The sequence below is a fragment of the Poeciliopsis prolifica genome, unplaced genomic scaffold (genome assembly GCF_027474105.1).
Source record: "Poeciliopsis prolifica strain line A6 unplaced genomic scaffold, Auburn_PproV2 SCAFFOLD001, whole genome shotgun sequence".
Taxonomy (NCBI): Eukaryota; Metazoa; Chordata; class Actinopteri; order Cyprinodontiformes; family Poeciliidae; genus Poeciliopsis; species Poeciliopsis prolifica.
Window position 1 is genome coordinate 22104728 of NW_026562376.1, and position 21914 is coordinate 22126641.

The 21914-nt window shown below is 41.7% G+C and overlaps 1 protein-coding gene across 1 annotated transcript in view; it reads right to left on the reverse strand.

The window, feature by feature from the left end:
- Positions 1-380: 380 nt before the first annotated feature.
- Positions 381-21914, reverse strand: part of cspg4 (chondroitin sulfate proteoglycan 4) — a 72829-nt gene continuing 51295 nt past the window's right edge. The window contains 9 exon segments of the mRNA XM_055034087.1: positions 381-3727; positions 3730-3969; positions 4607-4790; positions 5974-6134; positions 7409-7540; positions 7855-8053; positions 16542-16718; positions 21131-21406; positions 21545-21733. Of these exon segments, the coding sequence (XP_054890062.1) occupies positions 2184-3727; positions 3730-3969; positions 4607-4790; positions 5974-6134; positions 7409-7540; positions 7855-8053; positions 16542-16718; positions 21131-21406; positions 21545-21733 (3102 nt within the window). The 3' untranslated portion in view covers positions 381-2183.

Consider the following 21914-nt stretch of genomic DNA (forward strand, 5'->3'; position numbering starts at 1 on the left):
AAACAAAAATAAAAAAAAACAGGGTATTGCCATTGAGTTTTATGACCAACAAAAGCCACGAAGGAAACAATGAGCACACGGTTTGTTTGCGTCGACATTTTATTTCCATTAGCGCCTGTAACAGAGTCAGAGACACGCTGCGGTCCTGACGTTGCATTTGGTCCAGAAACGTTTCCACTTGAAGGCGTCTGCAGGAGACGGCGAAAGAACAAAAGCGCACGAAAACACGATCTGATGAATGGGGGGGGCGACTTAATAAATAACGACAAAATGCGAGGACACGGTCATGAAACGCTGCAGTGGACTAAAAACAAACAAAAAAAAACCCCAACAAAACAACTGACACATAAAAGGGATGGACTCGCAAACATATACATATATCAACGTTGAACAGTCAGTTTTAATATAATTACTTGTTCTCTTTACATGTATATTCCGATATGGAAAATCTGTTCATTTACTAGGAAAACCAAAGACTTTTATTTTGAAACGCAATATTTACACATAAACCAAAATGGGATATCCTGAGGGGAGAAGCTTTATTTTACGTCATCACTGAAATACAACTTGCCTAAATGCTTTGAAGCTCCTGTGTTGCATCTATTATTACTCCTGGAGGCTGTTAAACAACAAATCAGGGCTAATGTAAAGAAACAAAACACAACAAAATTACTATTTGGCTTGTGAAAAAGGCAATTCTGGTACAGGAAAAAAAAAATAGCAGCTCATTTTGCTCTACTTCTAAATTAAAATGATTGACTAGGCACAACGGGTCAAAACTTTAGCAGAAAACTTTGTGATTTACAGTACCAACCTTTTTTTAAAAAAAGTCTTTATCATGCGATAAAAGAAAACTAAAGAATTAAAAAAAATTGTATTTTATGAAAAATGAGTCTGTATATTCAACGAGACTAAAATAAGGAATGTTTCTACTAAAAATAGTTGCTCTTTTGGTTTGTCATTAAAAATTAACAACCCAACGAGCTGAGGAGGTTGACGGTCATTTTCATCTTTTGTGCCTTTCGGTTTGAGATTAAATATATCTCAGCGTAAATATTGCAGGACCAAAGTAATGTTTCTGTTCTGCTTCTCCAGTCCAACAGATTTCCACAAGCTCTTTGGAAACGCGCGGCAACATTGCAGTCCAACAGATGTCAACATGACCGGGAGCTGGAGTGGATTAGATTTGTGCAATTTGACTTCAAGTGCTGCTTTTTAACTCCTGTCTGACGTGTGCTTACTATGGGAAAAGCATTAGCTTGGCAGAAGATGTTAGGTGCTAGCTATTGTTAGCTTAGCTTAGTTTAGCATAAAAAAAATGACAAGAGAATACCTTAAACTTTAGGTGTGAATGTGATGCAGTGGTGTGTAGACACAGCTGTGAAAGTGGCATCTATCTTTTGGTTTCTAGACAGAAAGTGAATAATAAAGTATTTTGAATTGAATAATTGAGGTTCGATTTTCAGAAATAAAGCAAAATTAAGGTACCTTATACTCCAAAGCTACATTATGTGCTACACCTTGCCAGTATCACGGTATAAGTGTCTTTATTTTTCAGAACTGCTTTAATTCTTTTTGGTAAATCTTCACTAAGGTGTTCTTAATATTCCTGAGATTCTGAATTGTCAGCTACACATTCATAATCCACCACGCCATTGTTACATCACACCACTAAGGGGTTCTACTGGATTAAGAGCTTCTGACTGCGGATACGGTAAGCGTACACTGACCTCAATGTCACTTCTTACTCATATATTTTGTTGATCAAGTATCCTGATTATCCAAAACATAGTTTAAAAAACAACACTGAAATTCGTACCTATCAGCATGATTAATGTTTGCCTATATGATGTTTGATACAATAGTTGAGCACATAGAAAGTACTTTTTTTTGCAAACACTTTGCATGTTCATGTCGTGTCTGTGCTCTTTGACAGTGAGGAATGGCACAATGGAAATAAATAGACATGGCGTTAGCGATAGCCCTCTGAATGTAAAAGATCACTTCCTTCTTTGCCAATACATCTTCAGTGTTTTCATGCCTGAGAATTTGTCCACAGCTGTTCTGAGAGAAGTCAGTGAAAAAAATGCGTCAAAAGTGTGTTTCATTTAAACTGTTGTAGGAAAATTTAAACACCAACATAAATGAAGTCCACCTCCTTCTATGTCCAAAATCAAAGTGTTTCAGACCCAGTACTGGTTCTTTTTCAAGGCCGGGTTCGTTGTCCGACAGTGCTGAAGCAGCTCTGGATCCGCCCCTTTAGAGTCCACATTGGACATAGGAATGTTGTTGGCTGGGTCCGTTTTGCGAAAGGTTTCCGTTGTGGCCACCTCTCCGTTTTTGGGCTTTGAGGCCGCTGTCTGGACGTTGTGTTTTCCTGTCTTGTTCTTACGGATTAGATAGTAGGCCAAGACGCCTGCCAGTAGTAAGAGAAGGAGGACAACTAGAATGGGAATGAAGATGGACCAAAAATTTCCACGTCGGGAAACGTGTGGTTTCCCATGGTTACCAGAGTCAGGGGATGATGGGGTGACTCCATCTCCTGGGGGTTTGAATCTTTCATCAGGATTCTTTAGCAGGGTGGCAGGATAAACTGCAGAGGTGTTGTAAGGGCTTGTCTGGAAGGAAAGGACACATTCTGCTGGAGGGACTCCATGGGCTTTTAGCAGGAACCGAGCTTCATCCTCATTACCCTTCACTTTTGATCCTGAGGCAGCATCATATATTTCCATTGCGATACGACCTTCATCCAGGTCCTTCTGGGTAAATGTCTGTATTGGCTGGCCAGCATCAGGATCCTTAAACTCCACAATACGAGCTCCTCTTGGCTGCTGGATGACTGTGAATGTGGGTGAGGCTCTTGTCTTGTTGGCTAGGGGCGATGCATCCAAAAGCTTTCTGTCCAGCTGGACAAGTGAGCCTTGAGGTAACAAAGGATTTTGAGCAATTTTAGCCAGAGGCTGGACAGTGATGTTGAGGACAGAGGAGACATTGGCAGCCCGGCTACGGGCTGTAAACAAAACACTGTCTCGGGGTGAAGTGGACTTCACAAAACGGACACTGACTCTTCCTTCTTTGATCTGCTTCTGGGTGAAGGCAGATGTAGGCTGCCTGTCTACCATGACAGCCGCATATTTTGGAGTACTGGTGATTTTATAAAGGATGTCCTCCTCAACAGGACCACCTGTAGAGGCACTCAACATCTCCTCAGTCACAAGAATCTGATCGTCTCCCTGTCGTACCTTGATCTCTGGGACTTGTTTGAGAAGCAGGGTGCGAGCTAAGATTCCTATGTGGAGTGTGTGCGGCTCCGTTTCATGCTCGCCGTCTGATATGGTGAATTCCACAAATCCGTCTTTAAGGGTGCCGTCACTCTGGAAGGCCACTTCTACGCGATTGATCATTTCTTGAGTGAACTCAGAGAGAGGTTCTGACGTAACAGAGTTAAGGAGATAGCCATTACGAGGGGCTTTGGTCACCTTGAAGAGCACCTCGTCTGGTGGATTATCTTCATCTTGGGTGTTGAGATGCTTCTGGGTTAGTGAGGTCTTGGAGCCTTGGAGAACTTCCAGAAGCATATCTGTAGTGACTAATTCAGGAGGGTTGGAACCACGTCGTTTGACTGAAATATGAAAGATCTCATCCAGGATTACGGACTCAGCAGGGTAGTTCTTACCACCACCTCCTAACTTCAGATAGGCCTTGAAAGCAAGGCTGTCAAAAGTGGCCCGGAGTCATCGTGAAGATACTCTAACGTTCCCTGAGACACGTCTGATTGTGTGAAGAGCGGATCGTCTCGGGGTAGATCCTCACCCCGCAGGGTGATACGACCATGATCAGGGAAGCGCTTTATTTCAAAAACAACATCCGCGTCCGTTTTCTTCTCTTCAGGCAGACTTGCCAGAAGGTTGGAGGCATCAAGAATGGAATTGTCAATTGCTTTCCTCTGACCCTGCACAATTTCAAGCCCTGAGGGAGAAAAACACAAGTAAAAATCTCAAAATCATACAAATATCATATGTAAATATCCTCAACATTGGGGTCAGACTGTCTCCTTTTACAGTCTCGTGTCAAAATGTTTGCAGAGACAGATGGAGCTTGTGGTGGCAGCAGCAAAAGCAGGCTTGGTCAATCCTCTTTATGACTTTGGACTGTTCAGTTCCAGTTAAAACAAGGAAATCTTTCTAAAATAAAAAATGAGCTACAGCCTTCAAACATCATAACAGATCATGTAGGCAAAGACACTAGTTAGACTATAGCTAGATTTGGCAGTCTTCAAGAAGGATTACTCAAAATACTTTCTTTCTAAAATAAAACAAGGCGTTTGAGGATAAATTTTGGTTTCAAAGATGATCGATCAATTCTAAATTCTACCATGGTTAGACTACACGATATATCAAGTTTTTTTCCATCCAGCCATCCATTTTCTTACACCTTTGTCCCTAGTGGGATCGGAAAGCTGGTGCCTATCTCCAGAGAGACGTTTCGGGTAAGAAACGGGGTACAACCTGGACAGGTCGGCAGTCCATCGCAGAACAAGTTTTTTTTTTTTTCCCTAGAGCTTAAATGTTCACGTTACTACTACTAAAAAAAACTTTTATTTTACCTTTGTTCCTCCACATCTGAGAAGAAATGTTGCTATGAGCAGCATAGTAGGAGACTGTGATGGGCAGCGCGTGCCGGACGTCTGGAGAAGCCTGGGGCGATGCAGTGAACTCCATGGAGTCTCTGACCACCCAGAAAGGCTCGGTGGGCAGCTGGTGCTCATAGTAGACTGCTCCAGACTCCAACTGGGCATCAAGAGAAAAACAGGGATAGCTAATGTTGAGTTACATGTTTTATTAAAGGTTTTATTGGCTCCAGTTTCCTATATTTGATAGTGAATTGACAGGAAAATGGGTAATATGATAAACTGCAGAGGTGTTGTAAGGGCTTGTCCGGAAGGAAAGGACACATTCTGCTGGAGGGACTCCACGGGCTTTTAGCAGGAACCGAGCTTCATCCGGATTACCCTTCACTTTTGATCTTGAGGCAGTATCAAGATCAAAAGTCGTATCAAATACGACCCGGATGAAGGTTGTATTTCCATTGCTACACGACCTTCATCCAGGTCCTTCTGGGTGAATGTCTGTATTGGCTGGCCAGCATCGGGATCCTTAAACTCCACAATACGCTAGAATAAGTGATTGTTTAAAACTCTGAAATGCTTTTAATGTTTAAATGTTTTTAAAAGTTTCATTTGCTGAACTCAAGCTTCTTTTTGATACTTTACCATTTTGTCCTTCACAAATCTTTAAGCGGCAGTAAAATGTGATCTTATATCATTGCATGACTGAATTATTAAAATAGAATGCTGTTCTCTTTTTCCCAGTTATCTTCACAATGTAGATAGGCTGGATGAATATTAATGGTTTCTGGACAAATCTGGTAGTTCTGCTATGACTTGCACAACAATGATCTACTTCTAGTTTTCCAAAAAAAAAAAATGTTTTGCTATCCTCTGTTATAGCTGGACTCGGTTTGGAAGGCTAACAGGTGATGAGGCAGACTTATTTCTGTGTACATACCAAAATTCAAAGACATGGATGAAGGTATTTATGTGGAACCGGTGATTTGTGATTGTTGTAAATAAAATCTTAAAAATCTAAAACTAAATTTGGTTTCTAATGTTAAAATATCATCCTGCCACTCTGCTAAAGTTTTTTTTTTAAGACAAATTCTAAGGTTTATCTCACAATTTGAGATTTTTTTCAGGCAAATTGCTAACTTTTCAAGCTCAGAAATTCCCATGTTTTTTTTCTTTTCAAGATTTCAGAGATTAGTCTGAAAATGTCTGAATTTCTTGGCATAAATTTACTCCTTTTTTTATTTCTATCTACAAAGGCCCTAAAACGTATGTCCCTTCGGACAGTGGGACAGTTAATTCTTCTTCAACCTCTTTTAGGAAACAATCTAAACATCACTCAAAGTTACCTGTGACTGCGAGAACAAGATAGTTTCCACAAACTGGTTCCGCTCAATGGCCAGGATGAGCCTTCCCAAACGAGGCGCGCGGACGAGCAGGAAGCTCGCTTCGTTCCCGTCCTCGCCGGTTCCCACTTTGAGGTTGGCGGCCTTGATGACCTGTCGTGTTCCTGAAAAGACACATAGACACAGAAATGTCTGTGTGGACAGTAGTCTCTTGTGCACCACATCCTCCTTAAACCTCATAATCCAAGGTTGAAAAAATATTTCAATTAAATGTCTCAATTAAATCAATTAAACGAAATGTGACAACGGATAAGATGCGTGGCGCAGAAAATAAGTGATTATTTAAATAAATAAAATAATATAATTTTAATTTAAGTTATTAAATAAGACATTACATAAGTGTGTGTGTGTGTGAACTTTGAATTTCCAAAAGTAAAACAAAGCATACACATTAAAATAAAAACAAAAAAACCCAAAACAAAAACAAGCATAACTATTAAAGAGATTACTTCAAAAGTAGCATCCAGCTAAGTAAATGATGTTGATTAAAGCTAAAAGCAGCTCCTTGAAACTTAAATCTGTCCAAATGAGCATTTTAGAAAATGCTTAAACTGCATGACACTGCAATTACCACTTGTGTCCATTAAGTGGCGCTGTTTGACGAGATTTACCCCCAACACGTTTGGCGTCTGACAGGAGTTGTTTCCAAACATATGCATTTATGGCTCTTTTCACAACTTTTTCACGTCATGTCGTATTTTAGCCACAGCATTAAATATGGAGAAGCACAACATTGGTAAAAGCAAGAACACAGAGCGGCACGTTAGCAAATAGAAGTCTGAAAACAATCACTGCTCCCAGTAAACTCAACGTTTACACCCATTCTGGTGTTTGTGCAACTTTACAGTCGCACAGCTTTTTATTGTCACTAATTGTGAATAGTTTCCCCTTTAATGTTTAAAGAGATGTGAACGTTTTTTTTTTTTTTAAGTTTAAGCAGTTCTGGGACACATTCCTCTGGACTGACGTCTTCTTTCCTTTCTTTTTCTTTTTTTTAAGAAAGCCGTGAGAAGTAAGAATGTGAGGTTTGACTCTCCACTCTAATTTTCTTCGTGGTAGTCAAACACACCGATGCTCGGTAAAATACATGACACATTATGTGAAGAAATGCAGGGGACGCGGATATTTTTGCAAAGCGCCTTGAAAGGAGCTTCACAGCCCTGCATGAATCCACGACCTCACTGACCTCTCTGGCCACCTCCGCCAAATTATCACGCGGTCGTTAATTCATTCATTCATTCAGCAAATCACTCCTGCTCATCCTCATCTCCTCCACAAAACGTTCTGAATCCTTGGCTCTGCGTCACGCCCGCCTGCTCGGTCACGAAACCACATCCGTCGCCTCGCCGCTGAAAATCTGGAAGCCTCCTCTCCTTACCTGGGAACACCACGAGTTCCTCCCCCGTTTCCAAGGTGATGGTGTGAGGCCTGGCCTTGATGACAAATCGATGGAGAGGAGACGTGTGCTCTCCGTCTGTCACCGTGAAGCTGAACTCGCCGGATTCTTCGCCTGCAGGAGGAGAGAGAGGCGTTTGGCATTCTTTTTTTCCCCTTTTCCTTTTAAACGTTACATTTGCTGCGTCGTAAAAGCAGCATGTAATAAAAAGTTTGCTGAAGGTCTGTAACCTTGACAAGCAAAAAAAAATTCAATAAATAAGACATTTATGTATCACAGTAAAGTGGAAAAGTGATGATCAAGGGTTCACACTGGAGCCTCAGTGTATGCTAAAAGGTGCAGGGACTTGGTGATGGCGCATTCCAGCAAATTAAAGAGAGAATTGGGAGCACATGAAGTTCATTTAATAAAGAAAACTAGGCCCCAACCCTGGTGGGTGAAGATGATCTCCCCTCTGTTTATGTGAGCCTGGGAGAAGTTCTGGATGCTCTCCCTCGGCTCCTGTTTTAATGTCACCACCCCGTTGGTCGGCATTTCCACGTGGTAAACCAGCTCCTCCGCGGGGGTATCGGCGTCTTCTGTGCTCAGCACGCTGGCGCTGATGGCGACTTGCTCGCCGGGACGAACCTGGGAGATATCAAAGACAAGCGGAGTCACGCGGGGATGGATGAGACGTCGCAGACGATTACCCAGGAGATCCTGGGCAGGAAGGTGGCAGACGGGAGACTGTGAGGCTGCAAATCACATCGTCAAGCTAACATTAATGTCAGCATCTGATTTGGAAACCTGGCCCATGTTACGTGGTGGGATGCTCCAGAGACCCCGAGCAAAGTCACAACATTACGACTTTGTTCTCGAAATATTCTCATATGGTTATGACCGCCTTTTGGTGATATTACGACTTTACTCTCGACTTTATTCTCAAAATATTATGACTTTATTTTCACATTGTTTCAACTTTATTCTCATACAACTTTATTTTTGGTAATTTTATGACAATCATTATTATTATTTTTATTATTATTTTATTTTTAAGGGTAGCCTTGATTCTTTGCTAAGTAACGCAAAAGAAGAAATTCCCAAATGCTCCGTAGGAATGTGATCTCTGGTCCCGATCCAAATAATTAATACCGGTTGGAAGGCTTGCAATTTTGCCCTTTAAATTAATAAACCGTCAACCACTACAATTGTGTCTGAAGGGGAAAAGATTTACACGAACCGAACATCAGAAATCAGCCCAGAATTTCTAATTGGTGCAGAATTACAAGGGGAGGGGAAAAAAAAGCAAAAACAAGTTTAAATACAAAGACGAGAATGCAGCTCAGTCCACAGCCGCCTCAGCGGAAACAATTAAAAAGGTTAATTATGTTTCCAGTGCAGAGCCCAGAAGCTCCTGTTATATCAACGGAGCAGCGTTGCAGGCTGAGCGACTCTCCCAGGGCGTAGGGTCTCTAATGGACCTCTAATGGCTGGCCGGCTGAAAGGACCGTTAATTGAAAGAAATGGGCCAGATCCCGCGAAATGCATTCTTAAATAGGCGAGGATCAGCAGGCCCGCAGTCAGGGTCTTCTATCGATCCGTGGAGTCTCCTCTGGAAAAGGAGAAAGCAGAGACGATACCCCAGGCTTGGATATCGCTTCATCGGTGCTGCTCAGCTGTACGACACCAACAAACCATTTGTAACGAGTCGTCCGATATGTTCATTCATCTCTTTTTAACAAGCGGATGTGGTTCAGTGAACCTTTTGACGCTTAGAAACAGAGGATTACACAGAGATAAGGTTGGGTCGTACAAAGCCATATTTAGAAAATCACAATGCATGCTCTGATGATGTCAGATCAAGAGTTGAAGATAAAAAACCTGTAAGCAGGTATTAACAAGGCTGTTCATTTTTATATAGTGACATAGTTCTCTAATATTTCCATAATCTTCTTTTTATGAGCTGAAAGAGGAAATATAATGTCAACAACGCCTTGAAAACTGTGTCATCTATATAATATTGCTCCCTCAGAGAGCTGAATTACTGGAATAATAGACTTTTAAATAACTTGGTATATAAATGTAACTTTTTTATATAGAGAGAGTGATAAGTTTTGTAATACAGCTGTAATGTACCCAGGACTTCACTAAAGTAAATGAAGTAAAAGAAGCGAGAATGCTAGCACTAGCATTCTCGCTAAGAGCATCGGCATTCTCTGGATCTGAGTACTTCAAGGAAAAGCTTGTTTTTAAATTCACTTCAGCCGCACGTAGTTCATTTCAACCAAGTGCAAACTTCACTTTCAAGGTCATCCGTAGAAACCGTAAAAACTGCGAGTCGGCAGTCAAGCTAGCCGCTCTGTCATCATTGCTGCTTGAGCTGAAGGCTAATATTAGCATGCTAACCAGCTAGCTAAATGTCGTCCATCTGCTTTGCCATTAGAATTTCTAGAACTTTCCGGTCCCCTCCCAAAAAAACAAAACCTCCCAAAAAACAAAACGTTACAGTGAATCCAAAAGTTTTGCTTCCAGCGTCTTGGCAAACTCTGACCTCCAAATCCAATACTGCTAAAACTGTTTATTTTGTTCCCCATTAAATCAATCCCACAGACAACTTTATAACTTGTTCTACAGAAAGTCTCGCTACATGAGATTGTTTTTGACTTTTATTGCTACGTTGTTGTTGTTAGCTCACATGGCTAACATTAGTTCATTTTGACACTGAGAATGAGCAAATGCTAATAAATTTCCTGACTTGGCGTTTTTAATCACAGGGAACGCTCAGAGAACAAGCTAGCCAATTCTTTCTGGGATGTTGAACGCTTTGCTTCTACGGAAGAACTTAACTGACAAAGGTAGGAAAATAAATCCAGGAGCAGTATCTCATTAAAACAAGATAGTTTGCTGAGACTTAGAGCTCATTGAAAGCAAAATATGTTCTCATTTGAAAGAGAAAAGTTGTAACAGTAAAGCAGCCACACCTCCAGGGATGTTTGAGTTTTGTCAAGAAGGAACAAAGTACAAAACAACAACAACAAAGAGATTGAAGGACTTTCTAGTGTAACAAAATGCTTCTGTAATGTCAAAAGTTTTACAACAAGATCGTGTCTTTTTTGCAGAGCCACCTACTAATACACCGGTACTAAAGATGTGCAGAGGTATGAAACATATTATTTTTATGGACTAGTCAGATTTAACTAAGTCCTTGTCCAGCCTGGTTTGTCCCAGCACTAGTGGTTTTGCTTTGACTGTATATAAAGCCTAGTTTAGGCAGTTTGTTGTTGCATATCTACCTTTCTTTAATGGCATATTGTCTTGCATTTCTGATTGTGAAGATTTTATTCGTGTCCCGTAACTCACAGAGTTTTAATGTAAAGCTTTCAGATGCTCCGGTCAACTTTCAAAAGTTGACCGGACGTTGAGAAACGTCTCGGTTTCATTACATCATAACTGTGAGCTTGAAAAACACAAATCTTACCCAAGCACTTTTTGGTCGATTTTTCAGTGCAAGTAATCTCAGTCACTTTTAAGCTTGCTTTAAGCCAATAATTTCTTAATATCGATCAAGAGCATGGTCCACTGGTGGTTTATTTTACGTGTGCTCGCCTTGTCGAGGAACTGCTCGACTTCGTGTGACGGCGTTGCTGGGCTACCTCTCCGTTCCTTCACTTTGTGAGTTTAATCTTTGCAGCCCAGACCTGCTGTTGTCAAGCCACAGAAATGTTTTACTTTCCAAACCCCCTTCATGCCATCTCTGATACAGCATTTCAGACTCAAATGTAACAAATGTGTTGTGAAGTGTATAATTTAGTTGCCTCACAGTCCACTGCGTAAAACATCCTGCTCAGTTTCACACTCCATCGAGGCTCCGTTGTGACGACACGCTGCATCAACAGTTCAAAAGCCGCAATCCATCATCACGCACTCTGGGCTTCTTTCGGCCCTTTTCTCTCTCTTCAGCTGCGAGATCGTGTCTTTGTTCTGCTCTAATGACAACTTTTAAAACCGACCGCGAGCTTAAAGACAAGTGCGCTTTGAGTGGAAGGGAAATCAAATGCCCCGCCGCTCGGTCCAAGAAAGGCTGCGGCTGTACTCGTTCGTTTTTTCTGCCACAATAGTCGGAATTACGTTCAAGAGCAACATTTCGATTTACACGGGAGTATTTTCAATCTTTGCATTTGGACCATAAAGGCACAGAGACATTCTTAAGCAAAAGTTCTTCCATCCTCTTTGCACCAGACTATGAGGTTTTTCTTAATGTTCTTGATATATAGCTGCCAATAAAAGTAGTTATTATCCCCCCCGTCTGCTGTAACACACAAGGGGATGTTATTTATTAGAACCAACAGAGATTGATTTCTGAGCCTCTGAGGTAGAGGTGAGTCAGCTTGTCTTGTTAGGGACCCCTGACGGAGTTTAAAGCGTTGAAATGTCTCAAACGCGAATGTCATCCTGGGATCCGGCCCACATGGCCACACGTGAGACTGATCTGAAACCGTTTCTAAGTGCCGTTAAAGGCCAGACGGTTGAAATGAATCGCTTTGAGTATTCCAATGTGCCTATAACTTCAAAGGCAGAGAAAAGACTTAAGCTGTACGCACCAGGAATTCATTTTTCATTTATTTATTTATTTTACATTTTTTGTCCCATTGCAACCAGATTTGCTCTCACGTGACCAGTTTACCGTGTTTCTGGGCGGAAAACCAGACGCTTTATTGCTTTTTTTAAACGGTGAGCTTCCTCTTGCCACTCTTCCACTGAGTCTGGACTTATACATTTGTTTGGTCATTAATTGAACAATGCAACGATGCTAACTCTTCTCTAAAACTGCCTCTTTCTGCTGTGTTCCTTACTCTCTCAGTGGCATTCTCTTTCTCTGACATAGTTTACCTCTGTGACCTTCTCACGACCATATTATATCTGTGCAACTTACTAATTAACCTAATTGCTAATTACGTTCATTAGCAATTAACATAATTAATTGCTAATTAATGTAATTAATTACGCTAATTAGCACTGCACCTCTTCAGATTGTTGTACGACAATATTTAGGAAGATACTTTTGCGTCACGTTCCACTTCGCCACTTAATAAAATACATTGAAGTCTCTATCTCTTCAGGGCTGTTTTCTTCCCAAGTCCACAAATGCACAGCCTGGTAGTTATTTCTTATTTCTCGGGCCACAAAGACGGCAGGTAAATGGAGACTAACCCAAACAATCTGAGCCAATTCCACTCTTTGTGAGAAAGAGCGGAAATAGTTCTGTTTGCCTTCCAGCAGAACACCCACCATCTCTTGACGAGACAGCTGCTCAATGCACTCCTGTACTTTGTCCGTCTGCTCACGGAAATCTTCAACAGAGAGAGAGAGATAGCTCTTTAAGTAACTCCAGATATGGCGCAGTATGCAGAGATGACTCAACTGATAATAGCAGCCACCTGGCAAGTCTCTCAGCTTTACCAACCAGGAGAAAAATACTAATGTTACCAAACCCAGACATCATTCATCCAAGTCTGCTTATGTAACTGCTGCTGCTCATACGGGTTTAGGAAGGAGCTCCAGGCAACGCGGAATAAATAATGCTAATGTGGAGAATTATGTGTTGTAGTCAGATTCCTGGAAAGTCGTGAGCCTTAAAGAGGAAGCTACTGCATTTCTAGACCCTTGACCAGGTGAGTCATCTATAGATGTTCATCATATATAGTAGAAGAAACATAGCTTTTCTATACTGATGCAGCTCAAGGCAAGCCAATTTAAGATCACCGCCATAAAAATTTTTTTATGGCAAACTTAATATTCTTTAATGCGATGAAGCAAAACGAGTCCAAGATGTTTTTTTGAAGGTTAAAACCAACATAAAGGACAGAGAGCAACAGGTTCTGATCAAGAGTCAGTTATTACAGCAAGAAACTGGTGAGCAGGCCCAAAATCTGGGTGCAGTAATGAACTCTGAGTCACATAAAGACGGTTACAAAGTCGGCCTTCTGTCACCTGAAGAACATTTCCAGGATTGAAGGACTAATGTCTCCGCAAGACCTAGAGACTGGAACAGTCTTTACAGGCCTGCCTAAAAAAAATCAATTAATTCTGATCCAGAACGATGCTGATCGCATTCTCACTTCCATACCCATTAACATATGGATATGGAAGTCACCTGCAATAAATAATTTCTTGGGCTGAACCACAAAGGTAAGCTGCAATACCCTACCAGCGTCAAAAAGCATGACCTTATCACCAGTTTGCTGCTCATCCTTGCTTTAGCCATATTCGATAGATGCTACCTACAATCCCCACAAGGGTTTTTTCTTGGGGGATGATTTGACACAGTCAAACCCTTAAGCTTTCCCATTTTTCCTTCTAACGCATCAACTTTGTGGCGTAGATGTGTGTCCAATATATCCCACCCACTGACAGGTGCCACGTTCAAGAGATGATTAGTCTCATCCCTAAGTGGTCGTAATGTCCAGCACTCGTTGGAGATTACTTTCTTTACTGCCTAATATGTCTCTGCAGTGCAGTTACCCACATATTCCACTAGATGGCTACATTGCCACATTCTCTGCCCACACAATCTAGGGCAGGTATTCCAAAAATGGTCCCACAAATTGATGGTTTATATAACAATCAATGCATTTAGCAACTAAAGAGGATAGATTGCAAATTCAATTTGATTGAACACAATGGCTGAGATTTCATATTGAGGCACTAATGAAGTTGCAGCCACAGACAAATGACTTAGTTTGCAGGTGACTCAACAGGACAGTATTGCTTTTTTCCCCCTCCTCTTTCTGTTCGAGTCTGTGGGGAAATGGAGCTGCAACAACCAAAATCTCGGCTGGCTCCGGAGCAGGGCTCGGGTTCTAGGAGCGTCTGCCATGACTGCGAAGACGAGACGACAGCAGCGATACTTCCATTGTGATTTCAGGTCCAAATCAGTTGCATCCTAATGTTTATGAGCACGAAAAGTACAAATATTCAAAATTCGTTTTAAATTCATACACAGGAAAACATTTTATTAAGACCAACAGAGCTTGAGGAGACCATGTAAGTCATCACATCTGATCATCTGCTGCAGAGGTTGCTCACACACACACACACACACACACACACACACACACACACACACACACACACACACACACACACACACACATGTCCATACACTTCCTGCTTTAAATCAGCGCAGCGGCAGCTGGGGCCGTATGTTATTATGTTACATTCTGCCGCCGCAGCAGAGGAGTCGCAGGGTTTGGATGCCGCCCTCCGCGCTGCCAGAAAGCAGCGGTCTCGTCGACCATCTTGAGTTTTCCAAAAATACGGGTTGCCAGGGAGACGGGGGAGCCGCAGGGAGAGCAGGGAGGGCTGAGTGACACAGTTAGTTTCCAGTTTTGTGAGCTGATTACTGCTGCCTTTACCCCCCTTAGCCCTTCCACACACACACACACACACACACACACACACACACACACACACACACACACACACACACACACACACACACACACACGCTCTCCTCCTACAGCCCTCCTCCTTCAACGGTGGAGTTGACCCGACTGAACCTCAGAAACTTCTACGACTCGACTGACGCAAATCAAAGATTAATTGGGCTTGCTGAGCGTTTGGCCACAATAACAACAAATACAATGGATGACAAAACGTACAGAATACTCAAAAAAGCAATTAACTCTAACGAACTTCCACCGTGCAGTAAGACCTTCATAATAAACATCTACTAGATCCCTCGGCTTTTTTTCCAAACAAAGAAAGTTAAACTTTGGTTAAGTTGAGGTTTGATATATATATATATATATATATATATATATATATATATATATATATATATATATATATATATATATATGTATATACTGTGTTCCTTTTTCTGACTTTTTCCCCTTTGAACCTGTTTTGCAAGAAGAATAAAAAGCTTATATATGTTATACTTGCAGGTCGGGATGAATAATTAGATAAGAGGAACTAATTTGAATATGGTCGACCATTACCGTAAACCTCGGTGTTGCTTTTGCCCAACATCACATCAAATTCTACAAGCCTTTGGCTAAAAGATGCAATAACACTATCTTTAACTTTCTATAATCAATTTCAGATATTCCTGTACGCTGAAAGGCATTTAGCTCCAGTTACAAATAGCAGGCTAGCTAGCCAGCTGAGCTAACAACCCATCTAATATTGGCATTTTTAGCATAAAGAGCACAAAAAGTTGCAATACTACCAGGTTTTCTTGAAACCTCTGTGTTAATCGATTACTGTTCATCACCCCTTTTTGTGCCATTTATAGAGTTATGTGAAAAAGCCAATGTTATCAGAGTCATTAGCTCAGCTAGCTATCCTGGTATCTGTAGCTCTGGAGGTTTGATTGCTAGCATGTCAACTGTACATTCAGACAGACATTCCCTGTCACATATTGGCCAAGATCCGAAGGAGGTAATTCTGTGAAAATAAGCCGAAGAGCTACAAATAGCAGCTTAGCTAGCTGAGGTAGCACCTTGCTACTATTGGCTTCTTAGCATTACTCTATAAAGAGCACCAAAAGGGGTAATATTATACAGAAAGCAAGTTTTTTTAAGACTTTGGTGTAAATTGAGATTTATGATGGGCTGGATGTGAACAAATTCAGTTTAATGATGTTATTTTTGTGAAAATCAATGTTCAATAAGTAGATCTTAGACTCACTTGAGTGTAACACTTTCACAATGGCTCCACTTACCTTGTTGTGGAAAGCCCAAGCTTTTGACGCACTAAATCAACATGAAAGCTTAAAGCACTAACATGTAGTTATAAACCGGGCTCCTTTTCTGCAGCTCAGAACCTAATAAATTCTTACGAGGCCATTCATTCCCTGCTCCTTTTTGTGTTTCTTATGGTTTGGGCAACGCATTAAACCAGACAGTTTTATCAACAGTCTTACAGTCCAACATGCACAAGCTGATATCAAGTGTGTATCGTAATATAATGCATTGGGGAAACCTCCACAAACATGTTAAAGCGTGTAATAAGTCGAGAGAAAACAGGCTTTCTGTTCTCCGTGTTACCAAACAGTTGCCCATCCACTGTGCGTCTCCGCCTCTTTTACCCTAAAGTGTTGCCAGCGCACTGTCAAAGAGAGAAGCCTTACCTCCAGGCCGGCGTTGCGTGTCACGATTGGCGGCTCATCGTTCACCGGTATGATGGTGACCGAGATGGTGACAGGGAGGCTGCGGCGCTCAATCTCGTACGACGAGGCAGAGAGCGTGAAACTGTCCTCCGTGGTCTCGCTGCTGTCGTGCATGTAGACGACCTGTCCGGATCTCACCTGCAGGAGACGAAAACGCGTCCGGCTGTCACTTAATTCTGAATCTGAAGCGAGCGTTCGAAGCTCCTGGAAAATCGAGAGTTATCACAGCGTTGAGGCTGACCCAAGTCGTGACACAGTGTGTCAATTTAAAAGAGCTAATGCAACAGTATTATTTGACTTACACGAGTATAAATATGGTATTTATATTTGATCAAGTAGCTCTGGCTCCACTCAACTTTTAAGACTTGAAGTTTTTATTTGGAGGTTTGAAATTAGACCACATCTGCAGATATTCTAGACTTCAGCCTGAAGCGTTGTTATCATAGAGGAGCAGAATGACAACTGGCGTCAGGGTGCGTGCCTACAAGGTCGGTGCACAGGCATACCTCCGTGAAATATCTCTGAAAAACTAGTTTAATAAGAAAAGGTCTCATTTATTCTGCAGATTGACAAATTACAAGGTCATGAATAACAACCGTGATCAAATCTTATACCGATATTCAGACGGCTATGAAGAAAATGAGTCATTGGCACAAGCAGTGCAGTCAAACTTTAGGGCTTCCTTAAGACCCGTCTTAATGTGTTTTCCTCAATTTTTACCAAAAATAAACTATATATTTATAAAACTTGATAGTTCTTTTCAAAGTTTTTTTTAAGTTTTAAGTACTTCATAGGACCTCATCTTACCAATGAGACGGCATCAAATTTGTTTCCCCTCTGAAAGGTGAACACACACAGCATCACACATTCCTGTGCTGTGCTCAACAGTGAGCCTGAAGTGTCCAATCTTTATTTCAGACCCGGCTGGTTTGTCATGGAAAACCTTAGTCTAATTCGATCAAAGCGCACAGGTAGAGTTCAAGTATAAATACAGAAACAGCGGATTCTGTGGAAAACGATCCTTTCTCCATTTAGGTTCTTGATGTGTGAGGTTGAAGAAGAGTGAGTTGAATTCATGACTTCCTCTTTTTAAGACTGAAACACAACGCAAGTCCATTTGTTCATGCTTTTCTTATGGGCTAACAGAGCAAAAATAGCACCTAAGAACAGTTTGCAGTTCTCTTTAGGGCGTAGCTATCGAAGCGACTCTGCTGACTCTTCACACAATTCCTGCTATTTCAGTTTGTGTGTTTTTTAATAGTCTGGTCTGCATCAAATTAAGGCGTGCATATCAGCATCCTTTGGTGATTTGTTTCAAAAATGTTTTTTTTCCCTGACAGCACTGGGAACAGTTGGGACTTTGTGTGAACAAGTACCAATGGGCTGCATCTTTACAGGGCAGGAAGTGCCAAATGGATCCCATATGACTGGAATCTGGACTAACAACCTCCACCGCTATTTCTGACTGTGGAAAAAAAAAAAAAAAAAAAAAGAATCAGTTGAACAATGAGTCTGTTTGCAGAGAAAATAAATACCTTGGGGGACGTTAAACACCTGCCAGATTTAGATAAAGACTTAAACGTGTAAATTGTTGTCATAAGCTGTGTGGTTTATTTTACCTAACGGTTTTTAGGTGAGGTTTTTCCATACTGTTCCCTTCCCACTAGCAGTATATAGTCTTGAGATCTTCAATTGGTTTAACTAGTTGATGCAGTAGAAACCCACTTCAGTCTTGGTCTCTCTCAGAGTCTATAGTCTTCCTTATTTCCTTACAGCCAATCAGGGAAAAAGAAAAAGAAATGGTGCTCCTGGATTGGCTGCTTTGCAAATGCCAGCCAATAGCCTATCAAGAGCATCTGCCCTGGCTGTTTTAACTTTTTAAGCTAAATTGCTTGTCTGAATATTGCACAAATCCACAAACAGGCAAATTTTGCATGATTAATTTGCTGCTCTGTTCCACAAACAGGTAAATTTGCAGAAACTCAACTGCGTGTCGGCGTGGGTCAGTTGTAGTCTAGATTTCTACTGGGGCCATAGAATGAATTAGTAAAAGTTAGCAAGGTTCGTACACGTGACCAATATATGTCAGCAGAACCCTAATGCATGATGGGGAATTAGCCGCTCAACCTCTCTCGGCTGGTAGCATCAGCTAAAGTCTCTCGCTCATTTCGCACCGTTTGATCACCAGGCGGTCCCGCCGGCCGGAAGCGGTTTACAGCTACATGTTTCTCCCGGGATTATCATAGGGTGGCACGCTGCCTCCCAGCTACATTTCCAGCATAAATAATAGTTAGCCTATGTGGTAACAACCTCTCAATGCAAACAAAACGCTCATAAAACAGGTTTTCTATAAAACCACTGACATTTTTGAAATTGCTATTGTTTTGACACTACAGTCCACTTTGGTCTTCATTTCTCTACAGCAACTTTTAGCCAGAAAACAATTTTTTTTTTTTTTAAATCGATTTGACCAGGATGCATCATAAGTCGTCTCCTGGATGCATGCCATCAAATGTCTTTTATCCCGTTGAGAGATCCACATAAAAATGAAAACATAAAATACCCAAATAATTCCCTTAAACACAGAGAAGACCCAATAGAGAGCTTGTATTGGTTTGGCAAAGAAGTCATATGTTTCTGCACGTGTGAATGACTTTATTGCTTGACACAGAGCCGACTGATGTATGACACATTTGGTCGAGGACGACACATTTAACCCAGATGTGTCTTGACGTTCTTCTGGCTGGAGTTCATGAAGACCGATTTGAGTAACTGTCCCTGCATGTTTCCATCTGGTATTTATGTTACTGTAAGCTATGATAACTTCAGCAGGACTTCATGATTTATGACTTCATCATATCATAACCTTCTTCCCTGCCAGAGGAGAGGCATTTTTTCATGCTGATGTGAAAATGTATGTACTGCAGTTTTTCAGTGAGGTTTGCCTCCACAGAAGAAGACAAAGACATTTTTCCACTGTATTTTTATACATATATTTTTTTTTCCGAAGGCACCGTCAGTTTTTCCACCGTGGCGCAGTGAAGGAAAAGGAGAGAGAGAGAGGAAGGGGGGAGAGAATACAGGCTGGCTGGAGGAACTTTAATATTTGTGACTAACTACCTCCGCTAAACTATGTTCTCCATTCACAATGCATGATGTTTTCCACTCGAAGGAACTCATCCATTTTTCATGGTATCCTGAAGTCGGGGCGGCTCAACCGCACGGAGGGAGACCAGATAGATGCGCTGCAGGGTTAAGGTTCCCCCCCTTAACCCTGCTCACTTCTCCGCCTGCTACAGCACGACAAACCTCAAACCAGAGCTAACTGCTAATAGCTAGGGGAAGCTTCACCGTGACGCCTTGGTGTGGCGCCGCAACCGCGATGCAGTTTTTGGGAGGAAGACGTTGTGCTCCCCAGAGCCACCAGGATTCTGCTGCTTCTCAAAACGAGACGATGTTTCTGGCCCTCGAATTCAAGCATTGTGTGCGTTTCTATTTATTTAAGTTAATCTCATTGCAAATCGAATGGAAAGACATCTGTTACACGCACGTGAATTCACAAGCTTATGTCTTGTTGTTCTCCAATATGTCATAAGTATAAGGGAAAGTGAGAGAAAATGATTAGCGAAGACATGTTTCAGCTTCTCATGTTTTTGTGACTGTGCATTATCTCACGGCAGGCATAAGAAGAGGAACATAAGTATTGAGTGCCTTCCATTTTCTTCTAAGTTAGCATCTTTCTAATCAGGCTGTTAACCTGAAATTCACACTGGATGCTGGTAAAAACCCCAGAAGCCCAAAAATTAGTGCATAAATTAACTGTATTAAACAAATGAGATTTCCCACATTCTGTTTTGTTTATGATGCAACTATCTGATAAACCTTATTTTAGACACTGGATGAAAAAATGAAGTAGGGATAATTAAAGGTAGAGCCGTTTGAGTTCAAAAGTCTTATGATGAACCACGAACAGGAATCGATTCCTCTTAACTAGTTTAAGAACTGGTTCTTGAGATGAACTGACACAACACTGAGCGCCGGCAGGCTTCATATGAGTGAGTGAAGGAAGAAATTTACAAAAACATCTTGACGAATCCGTAGGCATGATGTGGGTGGAGTTTTCAGCAAGACTATGGTACCGAGGTAACAGCCAGGGGGAACTCCATAGAAGAGAATGGAAAAATGAAGCTGCCCGGGTGGCCCAGTCCATCACCTGACTGAAATCTGATTACACAGAAGAGGATCCCAGACACACTGAGATCTGAGACACTTTTAGTGCAATGGAACAACAATCACACCTGAGCAAAGTACATCAACACCTGGGAGCTACCCCAGCAGTTAGCATGTTCACCTCCTCTGCCATGAGTCGTTCCATTTCCTTATACAGAACTTAATTTATGCAACATTTTGCTTTTAGGTCTTTTTGTCTGTTAATAATTGGTGTGGATTTCATGTCCTGTTAGGAACATATTTCAGTAGAAAAATCTCACTGTTTCAGTTTCCATTATTCCCAATAGGAGTGCATAAAACAGAAATGTAGGTATGCTTACATCCTCCCATGTAAAGTAGGAGAGCTCGTCTCCTGCCAGGTTGCGGATTTCACCGTGCTGAGGCAGCTCTTCCACAGAAAAGTCGATGTTTGCCAAGCGGTAGAAGCGATGCGGGATGTTCAGAATCTCCTCGTTAATTGCTCGACTGAGGCCTTCCTTGACAGAGAAGTTGGACGGCTGAATGGGTATGAACCGCGGCATGACGTCCACCCTGACGCTCAGGTCCTCCAGCGTGCTGAAACCGTCGTTCACGTCCAACGTGAACCCGTCGGTTCCCTGAAAGAGACATCGACACGGTTTACTAATCATCGGCGACGGGCCGACGGAGTCGGGGCTTGTTCCGATTTCTTTGTTTCAACGTGGCAGGAAACACGTCAACTTCGGAGAGCGGAATGAAAGGGAGTGCCCACTCACCTGCACAGATGCAGACACGTAGAAGACGCGATTCAGATCGATGTCTTCCTGAGTGAAAGACTGGATGTAGTCGAGGACCGGGGAGGCCGCCACCTCTGAACTGTTTTTCAGCATGACCACATGACCGAGTTCAGGCAATCTTTTCAGTGTGAAAATTATGTCTGTAGGAAGGACATTGGACTGCTTCACCTGAAAGGCAAAGGTCGACATTATCAGTATTTTCTCTGTTGGAGAAAACCAGGTGCATAAAATGTCGATAAAAGCTTAAAGGGGTAGGATTATGTGTTTTCCAGCCACGTCGAATAGTTTTACAGCACATCCAAGTAACTGTTAGGTCTAGTTATACAAATAAATGCTGTTTTTATCTCAT